The sequence below is a fragment of the Mugil cephalus genome, chromosome 1 (genome assembly GCF_022458985.1).
Source record: "Mugil cephalus isolate CIBA_MC_2020 chromosome 1, CIBA_Mcephalus_1.1, whole genome shotgun sequence".
Taxonomy (NCBI): Eukaryota; Metazoa; Chordata; class Actinopteri; order Mugiliformes; family Mugilidae; genus Mugil; species Mugil cephalus.
Window position 1 is genome coordinate 43,623,435 of NC_061770.1, and position 22,408 is coordinate 43,645,842.

At 39.6% G+C, this 22,408-nt stretch overlaps 2 protein-coding genes across 2 annotated transcripts; both read right to left on the reverse strand.

Moving 5' to 3' along the window:
• Positions 1-563: 563 nt before the first annotated feature.
• On the reverse strand, positions 564-3,493 carry cntf (ciliary neurotrophic factor). Its single transcript, XM_047577211.1, has 3 exons — positions 3,110-3,493; positions 2,336-2,647; positions 564-1,694 (listed from the first exon to the last, which is right to left on the reverse strand). Exons 1-3 carry the CDS (start codon positions 3,236-3,238, stop codon positions 1,554-1,556), a joined length of 582 nt encoding a protein of 193 aa, XP_047433167.1. The 5' UTR covers positions 3,239-3,493; the 3' UTR covers positions 564-1,553.
• Positions 3,494-4,479: 986 nt separating this feature from the next.
• On the reverse strand, positions 4,480-12,242 carry LOC124998411 (E3 ubiquitin-protein ligase ZFP91-like). The gene is made up of 11 exons (XM_047572811.1): positions 11,608-12,242; positions 11,332-11,363; positions 11,124-11,240; positions 10,986-11,022; positions 10,785-10,871; positions 10,559-10,690; positions 9,797-9,841; positions 9,619-9,697; positions 8,475-8,589; positions 8,263-8,362; positions 4,480-6,359 (listed from the first exon to the last, which is right to left on the reverse strand). The coding sequence occupies exons 1-11, from the start codon at positions 11,928-11,930 to the stop codon at positions 5,462-5,464; spliced, it is 1,965 nt and encodes a 654-aa protein (XP_047428767.1). The 5' UTR covers positions 11,931-12,242; the 3' UTR covers positions 4,480-5,461.
• Between the last annotated feature and the right edge of the window lie 10,166 nt (positions 12,243-22,408).

Genomic DNA, 22,408 nt, shown 5'->3' on the forward strand with positions numbered 1-22,408 from the left:
AATTAGGGATAGAAGTTATTTTCAATGAAAAATTGCAGTCTTCCGCAGTTAGTCTCCAGATTGGACCCTCTGGTGGGCCGCGGGCTGCATGTTTGACACCGATGTATTAGCATGTCAGATGCAACAGAGCAACTTTTATTTCATTCATAGACTGAAAGGGCAGCATTAGCATTTCAGAAGGCTCCCCCATGAGTCACTGTGACAGTGACGTTTAAAATCTATGCTTTTTAAATCACGGTCTTAAATCATCTGTGTAGGTTGAAAATACCCCTTCAACAGCAATACATTAGTATCCAAATAAATCTTTTAATAAGACAGGTAAGGCAAAGTAAACTGCACTTCTCTGTCCTGTCCCAGTAACTAATAGGAGTCTTTTCAACACTGTTTTGTATTTAGGTATTAAATTATTAATCTATTTCCAAGACGTCATTAGGAAACTGGGAACCTTTAAAATAAAAGACTCACAAAGGGCACGGATTTTATGCAGTTCCTGTTTTTCAGAGGCATGCCACTGTAGATCCTTGCACAAAAAGAGAAAGAAAGGCCAGTGTCAACAGAGCACGTGGGTTAAGTTTGGGATTTTAATGTTCAATTCACATCCAGTTCTTCTTCACAAAGGTAAGTGAAAGCATGGAACGTGGAAAACTCACCACACCTACACACATGGAAGTCATAGCTCATTAACTGAGGGAGTGTCGGTAACGGTAGTGAAGGTGGTGTCGAGCAGTGTTTAATACTTTTGGATACAGGCCTTAAGTGTACGAAATCTCAGTCAAATCCAGGGACTCTCAAACAGTTCTCTGAGGGGACAGGAAACGCTCGAGAGCCACCGGGTCTAATGGTTCCGACTGGTTAACAGTGTGTAGCAGCACATTCAAGTATAGTTTCAGGAGAAAACTTGGTGACCAGAGCAGCGAGACATGACACCTAATCATCACAGGTTGTGCCAAACTACAAACAAGCATTCAGTCTTAACGTGGAATTTGGAATTACTGAGGTTAGATATGTTAATAATGTGCTACATCAAAAGCTAATAGACCTATTAAAATACTACAAGGCTACACATTCAGCAGCATGTGAGTCACAGTTAATAAATTGTGTATTTTTGGCTATATTCTAGCAGTTAGTAGATTTTGGAGTGTTACAAACAGCAGAGGATTAGTCATCAAAGGCAAATCCACTTAAATAAAATAAATTACACGCTACGTACAAAAAAATATAACATTTTCAGTCTTACACTGCCACTGCACAACGCAAACCATCTTTCACACAAGTCTGAACTCACTTTTTTTTTTTTTTCACAAAGGAAAAAGCTACTTGGGCAAACTAAAGGTCACTTTAGCACTTGCTGTGGAAATACCGATGTCTGGGAAAAGCCGTCTGCTTGGCTTTGTTAAGGAGCATAGATTTGAGTTAAGCAGTTAATTTCAAAACTCTCACATTCACAGTGTATTGCGCCGCGCACCGCTTTATAGTTTAAATTTCGGAATACGTGGATTCGAATTTTGTTCGTGTTGAGTAAGTTCATTCACTGGGCTGTGAAACATAGGAATTTAAATCTCCTCTGCCCCTTCTCTCTGTGTGTGTAGGACATGGAGGGTCAGCGCTGCGTGGTTAGCCCAGTGGATTAACTCCAGCAGCACGCGGTATGTCCACATTTTGAGGCCGAAAATGCCCCCGGCACCGTCGACTTCCTGCACGGGAGAGAGCAAGTTACCATAAAAAAAACACATGCAGCACAAAGAAATAATGGCAAACAACTTAGCGAACGGCTGCTGCTCAGAGTCAGAGAAAGTGTTGCTTTAGTGCCGCCGTAATTCAACTCATGGATTATCTAAGAGATTAGGTTAATGATTTGAATCTTTGTTCCGGACATTAGTCTCATTCAAGTAAAAGTATTACTCATGTGATGAAGGGTGTAGTCGCGCTCTTGTCGGCGCTTTCAGTAATCAGTCAATGACTGTGTTATCCAGACATAATAAAGGAGTTGTTTTTGCGTCGCACGCGTAATGCACACGACTTAATTGCGTCTGTGTCAGAACTGAATGTTGTTGATATAAGTAGGGTAATTAGGAGTCCTGATTGTCAGTTTGAATGTTGCTGTATATATATATTTATATATATGAAGAGTGGCCTGCTGCATTCAAAACATTCTCAATTTTAAACCAGTTTCTTGAGGAAAGCCAGGAATAATGAGAAACATATTAGAGTATTTTCACTGTCGTGTCATTTGAAAGCATACAAAAAGTGCAGCAACTGGTGTTTTTTAATGATTTTTTATATGACTGATAGCGGGGTCTTGTAACGTCACCAAAACCACTTCCAAACACTTTACCTCGTTACACTGGGGATCCGGGGTAACTTCTAGTGTCACGTCGTCCGTCTCCCCCAGATCTTTGGTCATGGAGAGCAGGTGCTCCAGCCGGGCTCTGACGGTCTTCTTCATGGTCTCGTAGTCGCCCTCCAGCTCGCCCCACTCCTCCTCCTCCTTCAGGATGACACAGTGGAGCAGGCCCAGGCACTGGCGCAGGGCCGAGTGGAGGAGCTGCACCTGCTCCTCGGCGCTGGGCTCCTCCGAGTCCTGGGACAGGGACACGATGCGTTGGCTTCCCGGGGTGTGGCCCGACAAGAAGGTCTCCCTCTCTTTCTGAAAAAAGTAAGCGACAAAACACATATATATCCACTTCAAGTGCCACCATGCCTCTTCCCGGCGCTCTTTTCCACATCAGTCATAAATGAAACACCAAGTGCCGACCGCATTGATCAATTAAAAGGCCTTATAGGTGGGAGATGAAGCGCAGAAGCATGACAGCAGGAAAAGAATCCAATACACTCTATCCATTAGGCACTCCACAGGGGCAGAGAGGGGGAGGATGGGGGGGAGTCTTTTAGTATGATTACAGTCTGCACCACTGCATCCCATTCAAGAAAACTGAAGAGCACACTGTTAAAGGTTAAATGCACACAGTAAAAGTCAATTGAAACGAGCCAGGCACTGCTAACCGATCGAGCACAAAAACATGCTGGCGTTAAAGCTATAAATAATAATAACAGGGGGCGGGAGAGCGACTCCCCGAGTGCAGCATTGCGAGTAAAACCGATAACTCACGTATAGCTGGAGCAGATGAGTACATTCTTGGAGCAGTAGCCGAGCCAGACCCACGGCTCTGCCCGTCCGCGAGCTGCCAGGCTCCGGCGCGTCCTGGACGGAGATCCGCTGCTCCTCCTGCTCTGCCATTTGCAGCAATGTTAATAAAGGTGGCTTAGCAGCAAGGGAGCGGGATGAAGACCGAGCACAGGAAAGGGTCCCCCCCTCTCCCCTTCCAGCTTGCTAGCACCGAAACAATATATTTTTCTTTTTTAATTTGACGCGCGGACTGATTTTTTTTTTTGTTTTTTTGTTTTGGATACTTCCACGGTTTGCACGGAGATCCAGGGAGCGAGCGTCAGAGGACCGTGTTTGTGTCGGTGTTCATGTTGGCGTGTGCGCAACAAGAGGGGATTTAATTGGTTCCGTAAGCCAGGGGGCGTTTTTTTGGGGGGGGGGGGGACGCACAGGAGGACACTCTCCCCTCGTCCTCCCATGTCTTCATCGCAAATGAAAAAGCGTCACCATGTGGCCCACCCATCCCTCGAATGATAATAATATTATTATTTGACTGACTTTGACTGAACTGCATGCATTGTTATTATTTTTATTTTTATCAACAGAATAATTAAAATAAAACGAAAAGAAAAAAGTAAAAATAGTGCAAATTTACTTTGAGACATTTTTGAAAATTATTTAAATAAAACTAAATTGATTAAAAATTAAAAATGTATTTAGTGTTGCTGTTATTTATTTTCTAAATAAAATTCCTTCCCAAACATGTCTTCTTTTTTGTTTTCAGATGAAATAAATGAATCAGTTCACGTAATTTTATTGGAGTGCTGATATTAATATCTGCTGATATTAACCAGATATATGGCCTTCAGTGCAGATGATATGTCGTAATAATAATAAACAATTGTACACATAGAAAAAAATCTTATCCACAAAATAATCTTTAATGTTGTATCAATAATTATTATACTTGATTCATTAGTTAATAGTGTATATTAAGGTTTGTTGTCTTGTGTATGTGTCACAAGTTACATCTGGTTTGTAGTATTTCACTCTATTTGTGCAATATCCTGCATGGGCTTATTGTCTCTCTTCAGATATCATCATTTTTAATAAAAAGAGTTTCACCGTACAGTATATGGGACCAGCAAAGTACAGCACCTATTAAAACAAAGTACTGAACTCCTTTTGTTGTTTCTGTCTTTTATTGCTTTTATAGGTGGAATGATGGTCGTTTTAAACTAACTGACAGTAAAGTGTGTCTTTTTTGTAGTTATTTGTAAATATATTGATCACAATTTCATTCATAAAACCAATGAAAGGGGAAAACATTTATGGTAGGGAGCACAAAATCAGCAAAGACTTGAGAACAGTCCTCTTTTTTAAAATTTTTTTATTAAAGTTATTCCAAACACTTTTTTTTTTGATAAATTAAGATAATGCGCTCAGTAGTAGTGGCAGTGAATGTATAGAGGTACATTTGATCTAAAAACGTGGGAAGAAATGCAAGGATAACAAATGAAATCGAGTGGTACAGGAAAAAGCTAACTCCTGGACAGACTTAGATCTTTTCTTTACAAGCCGACACAGGCCACTGCAGGAAGAAGCACAAAGGTAACATGAGTTCAGTTTCACCTGATGTCCTTCCTGTTGCCACTGATAAGACAAGAAACTAAAAGAGAAGCGATGTCTGGGACGTTTCCTTCTAAAATCCCCTAGTGACGGCAAAAAATAAATACTCTTGTTTTGAGATCCAGACTAAAATTATGTAATTTAATGTGGTTGCTGTCGTTGCTTATAAAACAATTCTATGAGCAACTTAAACTACAATAAGTTTTACGGTGTCGATTTTACCCTGTACTTCAACAAGTTGTTCAGGGCCTGCTGCTGAGAAGCATCCCCACAGCATGATGCTGCAACCACAATGCTCCACAGTGGGGATGGTGTGTTTGTGAAGTGTTTAGTAGTTGACGTTCCTTCAGCTGTGACTTTCACTTTTCCACTCCACCCGTGACGTTTTGACAATGCTCTGAAACTTCTAGTTAACCGAATAATTTCTGTAATACTCCTTCAACAAGATGCATATAAACACAGCGGAGACATTATGGGAATCTTCTCATATATTATGTACAATCAAGTCTCTAAAGCATGAAAATGCATCAACGTATGACAAAATCCAAAAGTTATAAAATATTTAGTGGTAAAAGAAATGTTTGTGCTCTATTAAAATCATACTCCCTGATATAAAGTAGCTATTAGTTGAATGTGACTAACACATGATAACTTATATCATTTCAAATATTTATAACATCAGCTTATTAAGTCCTTCAGTATTCTCGTATAAAACCTTTTTTATTGCTACTCATAATGCTGTCCTTCAGCTCTACCTTCTACCTTGATCAAACTATCTTCATGAACGTCAGCGCACTGTAACATAATTTGCCTCTGTCCCTCCCCGTCCCAAACAATGCCCTCACTTTCCTTCCTCCTCTCCCGGCTGCCGTCCCAAATAATCCCCCCCACATCCTGCTGCTGCTGCTGTCGCTCGCCCACCACCACCCTGTCCCAGAGCTCACCCTCCCCGGGTATGTGCGCATCCTCATCGACCCCCCTCCCCCACTGCGCGGCGTGCTGGGGGGCCGGGCACGTTGCGGACGCCAGCGCGGGGACGGAGCTCAGCGTGAGGAGGGAGTCGGCAGAGACCACGGACGTGCTGGAAGGAAGGGCGGAGAGCTGGATGAGCTGAGGGTGGCCGGTGGCGGCGAGGTGGACGGGGGCAGCGGGGGTGAGGTGCAGCAAGGTCGGGGCTTGCTGCTGCTGCTGTTGTGCCACCTGCACCACGTGACACGTGGGAAGCTGCAGGAACTGATTTTGAGACGCATCCATCTGCGTCTGTGGAGCCAGCGGCAGCACCACCTGCTGCAGCGGAGTGAGCAAACCACCCTCCGATTCCTGACACCCCCGACTATCTACGCTCTCCCGGCTGACGGAGGGCTCCTCGTGCTGGCTGACCACCGGGGCAGTCTCGAGGACCGGGATGGGACTGCTTATCACAGAGCCCCCATTAGCTGCTAAAGCTTCGGCTATGAGCACCTCAGGGTGGCTCTTGGCCTTGTGGGCGACAACCGAGTCCTTTTTCTCAAACTTTTTGCCACAAATCGAGCAAGAGAACTGGTAGGAGGCTTCCGCATCATGCTTCTTCATGTGCCAGTTCAAAGAGGCCTTCTGTCGGCAGGTGAAGCCACAGATCTCACACCTGCCACAAGATGGAGACAAAGGGCAAGTTAAGATTCGAAACTCGAGTCTCGCTATGACGCTTCCTCCTTGCTGCAGTTTATGCAAATTCCAGGAAAGCAGTGTTCAAATACTTAGACAGAAATAGAAAAATATACACCATTATATTTACCGCGGCACCAAGAGAAAGCATGTACCAGCAATAAATATATATGTATATGTATATATACACACACTATATAATAATATGTATTATACGATATAATAAAAAAATCAGGATAACAATAATAACAACCTCTATTTCTATTTCAAAATTCCATACTTTTTCCACCTTAACTTCTAGAATTGTCTGTTAAACAAAATCTGAGTAAATAGTTGTGTATCATGTAAATAAATCACGAAATTCATAGTTTGATTTCATTATTCTGAATATATATGTGGTTATATCACCCAGTAAATTCTAGAAGATTATAAGTAGGTATGTAGCTCATACAGATAAGTTAAAGATAAATTCAGCACATGTTTTTTTATTAATTTAAGTTGCTCATGTTCACAGCTGAACTTTGATTACAATAGACTTGGCCTCACTGGCATTTTTAAACATTAACTAAGTATTCAAATACTTTTCACCAGGTAACTACATTATGTGAAATACAAAAATAAATTAATAATCATAAGATTAAACAAATTCTAACTTGAGGGAGCCAGTCGTTGAGAGAATTTACAGTGTGTGGTCACCACCTCATCTGTCGAAGCAGCCGTGAAAGTGGACGACACCTGGGCCGTCCTTAAAATGCGTAGGAGGAAGATAAGAGCATTAATCATCAGGGCTGGGCATCTAACTTGTCAATCTGCCCAAAAGTATTTCGGATGCAGAGCCTACTGTGTTCTCTCACACAAACATTTTAGCTGTGCTGCCAAGCGCCTTAAAATTTTTTTTTTTTTTTTAGATATTCATCTTTTTCTGTGATAACAGTAGTGATAACAATAGTGATAGCAGTGATAACAAACAGTGATAACAGTCTTGAAAAGTTTCCATGCGCTAGTTTTCATTTTCAATACTTTTCCAGACCTGGAAATTTATAAAATCAAATTCCATACTTGTGCAGGTACCTTGTCTACAGCACTTCTCAAACCAACATTAGAAAGTACTTAAAGACATCCACAGTTTTAGAAACATATGCGAGAAAGATGATAAAACCAACCTTTAAACCACACAAACAAACAACATAAAACTCAAGTAAAACTAGGAAAAACCCTCTGATAAAATGATGTTCATGGGAAGGATTTAAAGGAGGTTTCAGTCAGTCAGTCAGTCAACAGACCCGATTTCCTCAACATTTATTCCACGGCATCATTACCACTACTGCTACATTATTACGAGCACTTAAGCACTGTAGTGAACTATGTTCAGGGTGAGCCTTTTGAAATATTATGTTATATACTAATCAGCCACAACATTAAAACCACTGACAGGAGAAGTAAAAATCATCATGTGACCAGAGCTGTTTTAGAGGCACAAGGGAAGGAGGTCATAATGTAATGCCTGATCGGTATACATGTACTGTATTCTACTAATAACATTAGTAATTTTCATGTATCAAGTCATATAAATCTACCGTAGTGGAACAGAGATGTCAAGACTAATTTCCCTCAGGGCTTCAGAACTGACGGCTGAATCGATGAGAAGAGTTTGTGGCCTAAGAGCTACATCAGTAATAAACTCCATTTATCCATTTATTACACTGCGGAAGCATTTGTGCTACTTAATTTTTAGTTTCAGTTTTCCATTGGAAGAGAAATTATGCGACGGCTTACGTGTAACAATGGATGCAGGCCAAATACCTATGACTCGTATTTATTTAACACTTCCTCGTTCTTCAGTCTTTTGTGACAGATCTATGTGAAATGTTGTGACAACTCACTGTATTGGCTTCTCTCCAGTGTGAATCATCCGGTGCACTGCCAGGTTATGTGAGCTCTTGAAGGCACGAGCGCAGTACTCACAGATGTAGTCCCTCTGATCTGAAAGGCAGACGACGACAACACATGCGTTTTTATGTGAGTTTTTATGTAACACCGGTCATTTTGAACATGGACATGCCGTCCGTTGATATCATCTGTGTCCTTTTTTCACCTGTGTGGTGTTTTGCGTGGCGCAACAGCTGCTTCTGCAGACGGAACAGGCGTCCACATGAAGGGTGGTCGCACACATACTTCTTTTTTAGCAAGTGCTGGTATTTTATGTGATGCTGAAATTGAGAGATGAGAAAAAGTCATTTTATGTAGCCATGAAATTATTCTCCAACTCATTCACAGACCAACAACGGTTGATTAATATTTATATATTAGGGTTGTCAAAATGAATGGGTTAATGTGGATTAATCGTGATTAATTTGATTAAAGTATTTAACGCAATTGACGCATCTGCAGCGCAGAACACCTCTTAACGTCTCTGGCAGCGTATTTTAGGCAGTTGGTCCAAGTAGAGTTATCGTCGCGCATGCAAAAATGTGCAGTTGATCGGATAGTGACAGGAAGCAGAACCGACTGATAAAGATGGAAGAGGCTAAACAGCACGTTGGCCCACCCCGTGGAAATTTGAGCACAAAAACTAAATAAATAAATAAATAAAACAAGACAGAACAGTAATACATAAAGTATTATGTACACTCTGCAGGAAGGATTTTTCTATTCATCAAAGCAGTTCCATCTTAAAATAGCACATTAACAGCACACGTTAGTCAGGGAATCTACTAGTACTTCGGGTAATTTGGTGCCCAGCTTGAGACAAACCAAGTCGAACCAAGATAAAGACGCGCTGACAATACTGGTATGCAAATGTCTGGCCACTCCTGTCACTACTGTTCCATAGGAATGACTGTTGTCATTGTCACTATTATAAATAAGAAGCAGTCAGTTCTCCTCTTAAACAATGTCAACAAGTTAGTTGGTCTTAGTAGCTGCTGAAAGAGGAGGAACAGAGCTACGTCAATGTGGAGGAATGTTTGTTTAAAAAGAAACAAAACCTTGTTTGTTGAAGGCATTTAATAAACTTGCTAAGTGCACATATATTCCTTTCTTTTCTTTTCTTTTCTTTCAGTCTGTTTGCTCATGCAAAATAAAATGATTGTAAAGCGATTAACGATATTAAATCGCGATTAATCGAAATTAATCCACAGCAACCCTGCGATTGATCTGATTACAACTTTTAATCGTTTGACAGCACTATAATTTATCCATTTTAGTTGCACTAGCGCCTTATCATGGTTACAGCTGACCTGTAGATACCGTGGGTGAGCTAAGACAGTGTCGCAGCCTTCCATTTCACAGCGGACGTACTGCACCGGTGGCTTTTTCCTGTAAAGACAACAAAGGGAATACTATACAATCAACTCGGCCTATTTAAATAACATTAATCATCAGAAATAATTAGCACAGCACAGTTGAATCCTGTACCTTCGTTTCGGCTGCCGGGGGCCTTTGTCGCCTCGTTTACCTCGTCTTAAAAGAAAACAAGGTGGACAAATTTATATTAAATTCAGACGGATATGATTAAATTGCATATAAATTATGACTTATGCTGATGCTAATGAAATTGAAAGTATAAAATTCATCATATAATTAACGTGATGAATCAGGCTGAGGTAACTATTGTTAGCAGGTCAGTAAGTTTTAAACATAAATAAGCAACAAGTGCTGCTTTAACCTGAAGGGATGTTTCAGCCCCATGACTCTGCATAATGATTCAGTGCTGCCGGTTATCACTACCTGGGACATTAGTCATAATTGTCTGACATATTTATAATGCCTCATTAATTGGCACCGACACAGTTTTGACACCGATACAGAAACTGTTTGCACCATGAATGTAAGAACTTCGGATCAAGGCTCTGTTCATTCTTTTTAGTCAATTATCCATATCTCGCCTTTGTTTCCGTGCAGACGGATTTACCCAAATGAACTGCCCAAGCTTGTTACCTATTAAAAGGGAGGCTTAGCTTTGGTGTTTGCCGTCTGGGTTTCAGGAACTGCCCTATAGACTGTAGATGCTACAATAGGCTGTTTTTATAATCTCCTTCCTTTGTGTTAACGTTCATTGTTCTTTAAATTCTGAGACGACGAACAAAAACAAACAAAAAAAACAAATAAACAAAATCTGTAGAGGGCTTTCACTGGACATTGTGGCCCAAAACTCAAATCATTACATTTTCAACTTACTTCCTACTTGGCTCCGCACCATCTTCATTCTGCCCATCAATCGGGGCTGGTTCTTCCTTTTTCGTGCCATTCTCGTCCTCCTCCTTCTTGATCTCCTTTCTTCTAAGTGTTCCGCGGCGCTTTGGTTTCTCCCTTGGAAATGAAGAGATTCATCTGAATGTACAACTGAGACAAACATTTTAAGTAACAGCCACAACTGCGTGCGTTTTACACGTAATCAACATACTTTTTTGCATCAGACTTGGAGACGAGGTCCTTCGAGTCTTCCTCTAATGGAAGGTCCTCATCCGGGGCCACGTCTGGATCTGCAACGCTAATAGGGACATCAACACCATGCTGGCCACACTGAAAAGGCCACTTGCAAACTGAATGAAAATCCAACATTCATCGCTTTAATCTAAATGCAGTAAGACAAAATAACACTCACTTGTCTGCGTTTGCTTTCACAGCACCGGTGTCCTCTCCTGAGAAAACACACAGGCGATGAGTTTGTTAACTGTGTTCGAGGGGATATTTTTTAAGTTTTATTTCAACATCTTCTTACTTCAACTGGTCTTAATCTTACCACACGACAAATCTTCGGTCTCCGTCTCAGGCTTACACGTCGTTGCGTCTGTGGTTGTAGGTCTCCCCCTTCCCTTCCTAGCTTTGGACAGCTTTGGTCCGAGAGTGTGCTTGGATGCTGAGAAAGTCAGTGAGCCCATGGATTAGTGACAAATCTGTTAAATTACAAAAACTGAAGGTATATGTTACTCGTTGTGTCTGTGTCTTACCTTTATTTGCTGTGGATTTATTTATGGCATTTCTGTGTGAGGCAGAGAGAGAAAGAGTGAGAGTCTGGAGTAAGTGACAGCTGAGGAAATATGTGCACTCGACCTGTTTGGTTTTGGAAAAAAACAGGGAAAACTATAGCTTTAAGAAACCCCAGTGATACAGCACACATCCGACAGATGTAGCCTCTTTGCAGTTAAAGTGCTTTTGTCAACCTTCGTCACATGAGATGCTGAGATCTTGACGCAATAAAAAGTCAACAACATGCACGCACTTACTGCATGACAGGTGCGATTTTAACGCGCGGTTTTGCAGGTCTGCCGCGTGCAGGATGCAGACTTGCAGATGTTATCTTGGACTCGGTAGCCCTGCCAGCATCCGCTCCCCTGGCTCTCAAAACACGCACAGGAGCCCTGGCATTAGGACCACGAGAGTCGCCTGGGCGCCCGGGGGTCACTGCAGCCTTTACCCGCCTCTCGCTTCTTCTCCTCCCGCTGGTCGGTTCAGTCGAGTCCGGGGATGTTTCCGCGGCCGCCGTTGAGTCTGCATTCCCCTCAGTCGCAAGGCGGACACCTAAAACCCCGTCTCCCCCAAACTCCATGTCGCTGTGACCCTTGCAGACTTAGGTATTAGCTCGGGCTAGCGTGATATGAATATAGAGGATTTAACTCCAACGCAGAAGGAGGCCTCGGCCGCACCAAGTTTCGCTAGTTAGGCTAAGCTCGGTTTTCGGCCATAATAGAATCATTTAATTAACCAGCTAATTAACAAAAAAAAACTTATGTTCCATGAGAATTATAATTTTTTACAAACACGCGACGTTATTTCCTTCTTAAAGGTATAGCATACCTGATAATTATTTGACCGAGACTAGGCCTGAATGGGACACTTCTCCTTTAAGAGCCGATCCAGAGACGGATATGATACGAACTGGGACTCGTGGGCTTCCATACAAATTAGAAAGGGAAGTTATGGGAAATGTAGTCATAATTTGATCGCTAAGCCCGTTCTAATTGCCACTACCAACAATCGCTACATTTTGCGACAACTTATTTATCTTACTTTATAACTTAAAATAAATATTCCCTGGAATAATAAATATAAATATAATAGATAAATAATATAATAATATAAATATAATAAATAAAATATATTTTTTTAGCTTTTGTAATTTAGCTCATGTTCACTCACAAAGGTCCTTTTTAAATGAGTCATGCACTCCACCCACATGATTTTCCTGACTGATACTTGTGTGAAATGGAACCGGGGAAACTGAAAAGCTTCCTTGTCAGTTAAACACCATAATTACCCTTTGTATTTTTAATCGGAGACACTTGCACATGGGTCGCTGTTGCTGTTGTTGTAATGCAGGTTTCTAGTCCGCATTTCATAAATGTCTGGTTGTAATCACTATGGCAAACTTATCAGGGACAGGAATAACGTGCTGTGGATCATGGTAGATAAGTAAGTGAGAGCGTCAAATCTCGAAGCTTCCTTGTTTTAGCCAGCATTTCCCTAATCAGGTACCATTAATTCAGATCAGTGCTTAACATTAGTTTAGAGATATCTGAAACCCGCCGAGTATACTGTATATATTATATTATACTTACAATGTCTGCCATTTATTTCTATTAGATTTTGTAACAGAGAGAGAGCTGCAAACATATGTGTACTCCACTTGTCTCTCTGCACATCTGACATGTCAATCTTTCTATCTTTTGTCAACCTTTTGCAGAACGTAAAATCTTGATGCAATAAATGTGTTAACAACTTGACTTTAGGCACGCAGTTACTGCATGGCAGGCGTGTTTTCGATGTGTGATTTGCACGGACAGAATGCAGACTTGCAAGTGGTTATTCTTGCACTCATCAACCCTTCTAGCATATTCTCCCTAGGTGCTCAAAAAAAACAGGAAACCTGGTATTAGGATCACAAGACACTTTACTGGAATCACTACATTTAATAATTTCCCATTGTGCAATACCCCATATTCAATGTTATTATATATATATATATATATATATATACATATATATTACATGTGTGTATTCTATGGAAGTGAAGTTACTAGTTGATCATTAATTCAAAAAATGGTTTGCTATTAGTCCTCCTTATTGTATTATTTTATTATTATTATAAAAAAAATATTATTTATTTTATTTTTATTATTTTATTTATAAAGATAGTTTCTGTTCAGGTTATTATCTCCTTCTGCAGATAGGTGTATGGCGTCATAAAAGGAAACCTTTTCCCAGTCGTGTGTGACAAACTCTTTCTTTGTGAACGGTTGTACCATTGAGATCTACCCCGCCACTTCATGTGGTGGGGCGGTGCAGTGGTCTCCTATCGTAACTGTAATACACTCAAATACTTTAAACCTTTCAGTTTTGTGTGATTATGTATGTGTCCAGTGTGCTGTATCTTACAGAGACAATTTCCATCCTTAAGGCCAGACAAGGACACAGGACACAGATGCAAGAAATGGTTTCAAGAAAACAGTCTTTAATAAGACGTGTCCAGGAACAAAAAACTCAAGGCAAGGAAAAATAAAGCCAGCTCTGAAAAAAACAGCCTCAGAAACACGTTCTTTCAGAAAAAACAAAAACAAACAAACAAACAAAAAAAAAAAACAACTAAAAATCACTTTGCAGTCAGGGAAGACAATCAGACCAGTGACTCATGAGGAAGGCCGAGTGACCTGAAACGAGAGGTCACTCCGCCTCAGGTCTTATTCTAATTGCCTGCTTATTCACACTTTGAGCAGGAGCTGCAGCAACGAAAAGTCATTTCCTCTTGGGATTAATAAAGTAATTCTGATTTTCCAATAAAGAATGGAGTATACCTTCATATATATGTATGTTAATGCCTGTTATACTTAGTATGTGCAGATTTAATTTTACACCAGAGTCTCTGCCCATTCCCCCTGTCGCTGATTTAAGATGGAGCCCTACCTTGTTAATGCTGCAGCAGTGGTACTCAAACGTGCAGTGGATAAACACAAGCCTGTGCTCAGTGTTTAAGTCATTCACCCAGCTGTAGTTACGTATTACATAACAACATAGTCCTCAGGGCAGTTGTAGTAACCTTTGAATAGAGCATTGATTAAAGGATTTAGCTCTATGCATGTTTGAAATTCTGCAGGTTAATCTACTCCAGACTTTTTATTTTTTTGAAGCTGCCACAAATGCTTTTTTGTTTATAAAGCTCATATTTAATTCACGTCACAAGATCCCATTTTTGCTCTTTTTAAATAAATTTTTTTTATGCTGCCTCGTATTTACACAAGTGCCAAAAAGTTTCTGTCCTGGCTGTACCGGGCCGCTTACAGGTGAATGTGCCTGAGGGGGCCATCTCTAGAAAAGGCAGCATTTGTTTCCAGGGAAACTGCTTGTTGGCAAACAAATGAAAAGAGAAAATGATTATGAACGTAATGCATTTTCTCACCAGCTCAACGCCAACGCTATTTACATTTAACTTTTTATATTTAACAGCTAGGTGTCAAAAACACTATAGAACTTTGTTCGACATCAAAATAAAAGCCATGCTTCAGGAAAACGAAGTGCTTTGTCTGTTTTGTAACTTTGCTCCTCTTAAATCATAGCCCCGGAAAATACGCCCCATATTATAGCAGATGAAACGAACATAAAAAACTTGAAGAAAAAAAAAAAATCTGCACTTTTAGTAGCTTAAGCACAAGCCAACAATATGAAATGTGTTCAACAACCTGAGCTGGCGACATCTTTGTGTCATAAGTGTGTCGTGCCAGATTTCAAATTTGTTTTATTATGTGTCCTAATTAATTCTGTCCTGACACAGAATGGACTACTGATGAATGGCGTTTTGTTGTGCACCTAAACGTTCCAAAATTGTCATTCTTACTGGAAAATCTAATTCAGTTTCCTGCCGCAGCCATAGCTGTCGCTGCATTTGAATCTGTCAACCTGATGTGGCTCATCATTGCTTTGCGTGGCACGGAGAGGTGTGTGATCAAATCAGGAAGAACTGGTTGGAAGAAACGACAGAACATATCTCTCTATTTGTTTTGTTTACACGTCAGGGAACGGTAAAGATTGTCAGAAGATTTCATCCAGGTCGGGTTTGAACAGGTGAGTGTGACTTTTAGACTTTATGACTCACCGTCTTCACACGCCTGAGCTCATGTGAACACCTCTGCCCCTGCATCAGTCAGTTCGGGAACTTCGACAAGTTAGATGACAGGGCTGACTGAAAATGAACTGATCGCTATTATGTGTTTGGGTGAATTTGTACAATCAGAAATAACGTGTGTGTAACATTGAGACAAGAAATAAAGTGATGCTGACATCTTATGTATTTAAGTGAAATCTGGCATTAAAAAAAAACCACCATAATAATAACATGAAAAAGGTCATCAATAAGGTACTCCAGAGTTTTGATCGGTCGCTCAATCCTAGGATTTTTAAATTGACAGGCATTTTTCTGTAATTTCCTGATAAATTGTCACTTTTCCCCTTGAAGCCAGCTGCAGAGAAGGTAGATGAACTCCCAGCCCATGCTTGAGACTCCATAATACAGTCCTCTGTTCTAAGACCTGAGGTTGAGGTGACTGCAGTCACCTGCATTGATTAAATGAAAAACATTCCACTTAAAATCAAAGATATTCTGTGTGCACAGTTTTATTAAGTGAGTGTCAACTGGAAAACTGCTGTATATTTCCCATTTTTTATCTTTTAGAGGTCCTGAAACTATCGTATAAATAGCCTGCCTGTTTTGCATCCCAGAGGATTATTTGCTCAGATAAGAATCATCATAAGCAGGTTATGTATGTGGAATGCAAATAAAACGATGTTCATCTGAATTAGAGGCATAACCAAATCATGTCCCGCACATTGGCCCTCTATTCACCAACACATCTCCGTTTTCTAACAATAGATGCACTGTGCTCTGTGCCTAGAAATGAAAGAAGAAGGACTAATGTTATCCTCACATTATCAGGTTTGCTCTTAGAATGATAACTGTCAGAGTCAATGACCAAATTGTTGAAGAGGTGACTTGCCGTGTCACAAAAGAAAAGAAGTTTCTGCCAACAGAAATTTGTGTGTGTGTGTATATATATATATATATATATATATATAGTGTGTGTGTGTGTGTGTGTGTGTGTGTGTGTGTGGTAATAAGATTAAGATTAAATATTAGGTTTTCAGAGGTCAAAATGTTCACAGTCTATAATAAAAGTCTATAATAAAATAAATACAAAAATACAGGTCATGTGTTCACTGGGTGCAAACTATCTGTGAGCAGGAAGCACCTTGCGATAAATACAACATGTTCTACATGCCAGACATGTAGATGCTGTTGGTAATATTTCTCAAGAAACTTCCTCTTAACTGAGTTGCTGGGGGACACAGTGCATTGTGGGTAATGTAGGTGCCAGGTTTTGATAAAGTAGAGGAAGATACTCTAGGTTTTGGAATAAATATGTAACTCCCTTGAAGCGCCAATAAATGTTTAATACTTTTGATATATGGTGTGTTAAATCTATTTTATAAATATATAACTTCATATATGTGTATATATATATATGTATATGAATATATATGTGTATGTGTGTATATATATATATATATATATACACATATATGTGTGTGTGTGTGTGTGTGTAGTATAAGGTATAATAAACAGACATTTCTCTTTCAAGAAACAACTTTCCACAAGTTGTTAATAAAAACGAGAATATTGGAGTGATTTCTCCAGATATGCTGTCTCTGTAAAGTATATAAAACTGGATTAAAGAATGGTAGAGGATTATTTTGATAGTTCCTGTCTCTTCGGCCCCCAAACAGACTGAATATGAATGCATGAGCTTGCCAGAAATGTAGAACATGCTGTTGTCGGAACTTGGCTATAAATAACAGAAGGCAAATGATTTAAATATGTTTCTCTTTGTCTTTGCATTGTTATCAGGTTTGCCTGCTGCTCATGGATAACCATCACTCGTCACCATGAAGACTGGATTCTTTTTAAGTATGCTGACAGGTGAGTCTAGTAATAAAGTATCAGTTGTTTTATGTTTTGACTACTACATCCAGGGCTCATCTGACGTCAGATTCTGGAAAGTACAGATGATACTCTCTCTTACACAATGAACTGACATCCATCTACAAACATTCATATGCTTACTTTGAATTGATAGCTGGTAGAAATTAAACTTTAGTTAGAATTTGACATAATTGTATCAGGAAAAGGAATTGATATGAACTATTTTGAGTGCTTTTTGTGCTTAAATGGACATGAAAACTGTTGATTTTGACCATATATCATTATTTTATTTTCATTATTACTATTATTTTAAATTACTCATAAAACTGATATTTTGTAGGCATTTTCATAATTTACACACGTTTAAATGAATACATTTAGTGAAGTTTTACGTGTATGTCGTAAAATGCTGCGTTTCCATTAACCCTAGAAATGCGCAAAGCCCAAATATCACAATAGAGAAACTGGTAATGGAAATACATTTCGAAAAACCTCTCAAAATATCGCCTCAATATTTTAAGGCTCTCGTGAGGTGGTTTCTCAGATGTACTGACGTAACAATTTAGCGCAAAAGTGCAATGGTAACACTTTTTTTTTTTGCAATTCCCCGTCACTGGTGTCTCTACAGAAGACACAGGGGGTCATGTGACATCTTTGCGAAAAAGTGTAATGGAAACACAGCTACTGTCACTTAATGTTTGATGTGAAACCTTACTGTCTTCATCTCTCACACAGCCATCTGCTCAGCTAAATCAGCACATGCTTTGATTGCTACAGAGTCAGAGGTCGGTGAGCTTTCAACATCTCAGACGGTCGACCGTACACCAAAAACATGGCCGAATGCAACGACCCTAATCCCAGAAGCAAATACGTCTACTGCAACTGGGAGAATGGAAAGTCAAAATGTTTCCACTAAAGACGAAAGAAGAACCCATGCTACACCGCTCACAACTCCCCAAGTATGTACCCACACCAGCCAATCAGCTAATCTGACGATAAACCAGTCAGCCTCAGAGTCACTGACGTTGACTGATGATGATACACTGGTAAAGAAAACATCCGTACATGAAACTCCCATGCCTAAAATCCCTGAAGACCCAGACACAAAGATTTATGTGACTGCCGCATGGGCCACACCCAAGACTTCAGGTACCGTAGACCAGAACGAGCCAACCAGCATTCCACTCTTATCAAATGCCCATCCCATCCTCCGAAGTACAACTCGAGGCAAATTCCAAAATGAAGCACTTTCATCAGTCACTGCTGGAACCACTGGGCCCACAGCAACGCAGAGTTATTCAAAACATCACATATCTAGCTACAACCCAATTGACGTCAGCAATTTGCAGCTTTCAGAAAAAGCAAACACTATAATTCCAATTAATACAGCGTCAGGACAAAATCAAAGCATTTCCTTTACCACAAATGTTTCCACAGAGGCACCAACTACATCTGTAACAGAAACTGTGCCTAGCACAGTAACACAACAGGAAACAACATTTGTAGAAGCAGAATCCATCAAAACCTTGAAACAAACCGAAGAGTCAAAAGAAACACAAAGTATGACAATTGCAACAACAGTGCAAACAGAGTCATCTGTGGAAAGAACAACTAGTACATCATCATCACCACAAGAAATAAGTGAATCTTCATCCAACAGGAACTCTACAGCCACATCTGCACCATTAACTGCAGCACCAGAAGCAACAACAAAACAACAAAACACAGACCCACTCAAACTTACCGCTGTAAGTTTGCCATCTGTAGTAACAACAGCAGCCTCAACACCTCCTCCAACTGTCAAATCTACAACACAAACATCACCCATGCAACCCGCAGTCACTTCAACAACACATATTCCTGCACCTGAAACAATAGTGTCACCAGTGGCAATGACACACATGACTGCATCCACCAGAGAAATTTTGAAAGAAGCGACAGGACATGTAACAGTTTCAAATCAAGCCCTAGGACCAGCTGAGACGAATGAACCGATAGTAACAGAATCCAGCACAGAAGATGAAAGGAATATGACATCTGCAGCCTCGGCCAAAGAAACTACACAAATGCAGCAGCAAACTCAACCAAACACAGCCAAAGTTCTACCAGCCAGAAGTCTGGCAGTGACAGAAGCAGCAATGACAACAATTCAATTGCCAGCAAATACAACAGAAACAAAAACAGAAATACAGCAAACACTAACGGACACTGTAGTATCAAAGAAAAACGAAAAAACACAGTCTACACACAGTGGCACGGACTCTGATGCAACCCCAACACAATCAACTACACTTAGATTTCAAGGGTCTAAGACAAGTTTGGCATCATCATGGAGTACAGTGTCTCCTCTACCTATAAGAACACTATCTGAAGCTGACCAAACAACAGTGACAGGAACACAAATGCCAAATTCCGCAGCACAATCAAAACGTGAAAGAACATCACTTGCAACAACCAAATCAGCAACAACATCAGCATCACTGACAAGAGAACAACCAACAACTGCTGAACAATGTTCCAACGCAACAACAATCGATGAGACAACACATACACACAATGGGTCAGTCTCTATGGCAACAGGAGTCACAACTCAAACTACTGCATCTATGGAAACGTTGTCCACAGCAGCGCTGACACAATCTCTTACTTCCATGACACATACAACAGTTAAAGAAACAACATCACCTGTAACAACAGTTGTACAAACTGCAGCCAAGGAATCATCAAAAACATCAACACAAACTACACTGGCTGAGGATTCAACAACACAAACTGCAACTACAACAACACAGTCAGAAAGTGGAGGTGCCTCATCTGCAACAACCAAATCATTGACAACATCAGCATCATTGACAACAGAACAACCGACAACTGCAAAACAACCATCTGACTCAACAACAATTCATTGGACAACACCTACACACACTGAGTCAGTCTCTATGGCATCAGGAGTCACAACTCAAACTGCTGGATCTATGGAAAAGTTGTCCACAGCAACGCTGACACAATCTCTTACTTCCATGACACCTACAACAATTAAAGAAACAACAATTCATAAGACAACACCAACAAACACCGGGTCAGTATCTATGGCAACAGGAGTCACAACTACTGGATCTGCTGGATCACAAAATACTTCTGAGCACACAACATCACCTGTAACAACAGTTACACAAACTGCAGCCAAGGAATCATCAAAAACATCTACACATTCTACATTGGCTGAGGATTCAACAACACAAACTGCCAGTACAACAACACAGTCAGAAAGTGGAGGTGCCTTATCTGCAACAACCAAATCATTGACAACATCAGAATCATTGACAACAGAACAACCGACAACTGCAAAACAACCATCTGACTCAACAACAATTCATTGGACAACACCTACACACACTGAGTCAGTCTCTATGGCAACAGGAGTCACAACTCAAACTACTGGATCTATGGAAACGTTGTCCACAGCAATGCTGACACAATCTCTTACTTCCATGACACCTACAACAGTTAAAGAAACAACAACAATTCATAAGACAACACTAGCAAATACTGAGTCAGTCTCTATGGCAACAGGAGTCACAACTCAAACTACTGGATCTATGGAAACGTTGTCCACAGCAACGCTGACACAATCTCTTACTTCCATGACACCTACAACAATTAAAGAAACAATTCATAAGACAACACCAGCAAATACTGGGTCAGTATCTATGGCAACAGGAGTCACAACTACTGGATCTGCTGGAGCACAAAATACTTCTGAGCACACAACATTACCTGTTACAACAGTTGCACAAACTACAGGAAAGGAATCATCAAAAACATCAACACATTCTGCAGTGGCTGAGGATTCAACAACACTAATTACAACTACAACAACACAGTCAGAAAGTGGAGGAGCCTCATCTGCAACAACAAAATCATTGACAACATCAGCATCACTGACAACAGAACATCCAACAACTGCTGAACAACCATCGGACTCAACACCAATTCATTGGACAACACCAACAAACACCGGGTCAGTCTCTATGGCAACAGGAGTCACAACTACTGGATCTGTTGGATCACAAAATACTTCTGAGCAGACAACATCACATGTAACAACAGTTACCCAAACTGCAGCCAAGGAATCATCAAAAACAGCAACACAAACTACACAGGCTGAGGAGTCAACAACACAAACTGCAAGTACAACAACACAGTCAGAAAGTGGAGGTGGCTCATCTACAACAACCAAATCATTGACAACATCACCATTATTGACAACAGAACAACCGACAACTGAAACAAAAGCTTCTGACTCAACACCAATTCATTGGAAAACACCTACACACACCGGGTCAGTCTCTATGGCAACAGGAGTCACAACTACTGGATCTGCTGGATCACAAAATACTTCTGAGCACACAACATCACCTGTAACAACAGTTACACAAACTGCAGCCAAGGAATCATCAAAAACATCAACACAAACTACACTGGCTGAGAAGTCAACAACACAAACTTCAGGTACAACAACACAGTCAGAAAGTGGAGGTGGCTCATCTACAACAACCAAATCATTTTTTTTTTTTTTTTTTTTTTTTTTTTTTTTTTTCACCTGTAAAAAAAAAAAAAAAAAAAAAAAAAAAAAAAAAAAAAAAAAAAAAAAAAAAAAAAAAAAAAAAAAAAAAAAAAAAAAAAAAAAAAAAAAAAAAAAAAAAAAAAAAAAAAAAAAAAAAAAAAAAAAAAAAAAAAAAAAAAAAAAAAAAAAAAAAAAAAAAAAAAAAAAAAAAAAAAAAAAAAAAAAAAAAAAAAAAAAAAAAAAAAAAAAAAAAAAAAAAAAAAAAAAAAAAAAAAAAAAAAAAAAAAAAAAAAAAAAAAAAAAAAAAAAAAAAAAAAAAAAAAAAAAAAAAAAAAAAAAAAAAAAAAAAAAAAAAAAAAAAAAAAAAAAAAAAAAAAAAAAAAAAAAAAAAAAAAAAAAAAAAAAAAAAAAAAAAAAAAAAAAAAAAAAAAAAAAAAAAAAAAAAAAAAAAAAAAAAAAAAAAAAAAAAAAAAAAAAAAAAAAAAAAAAAAAA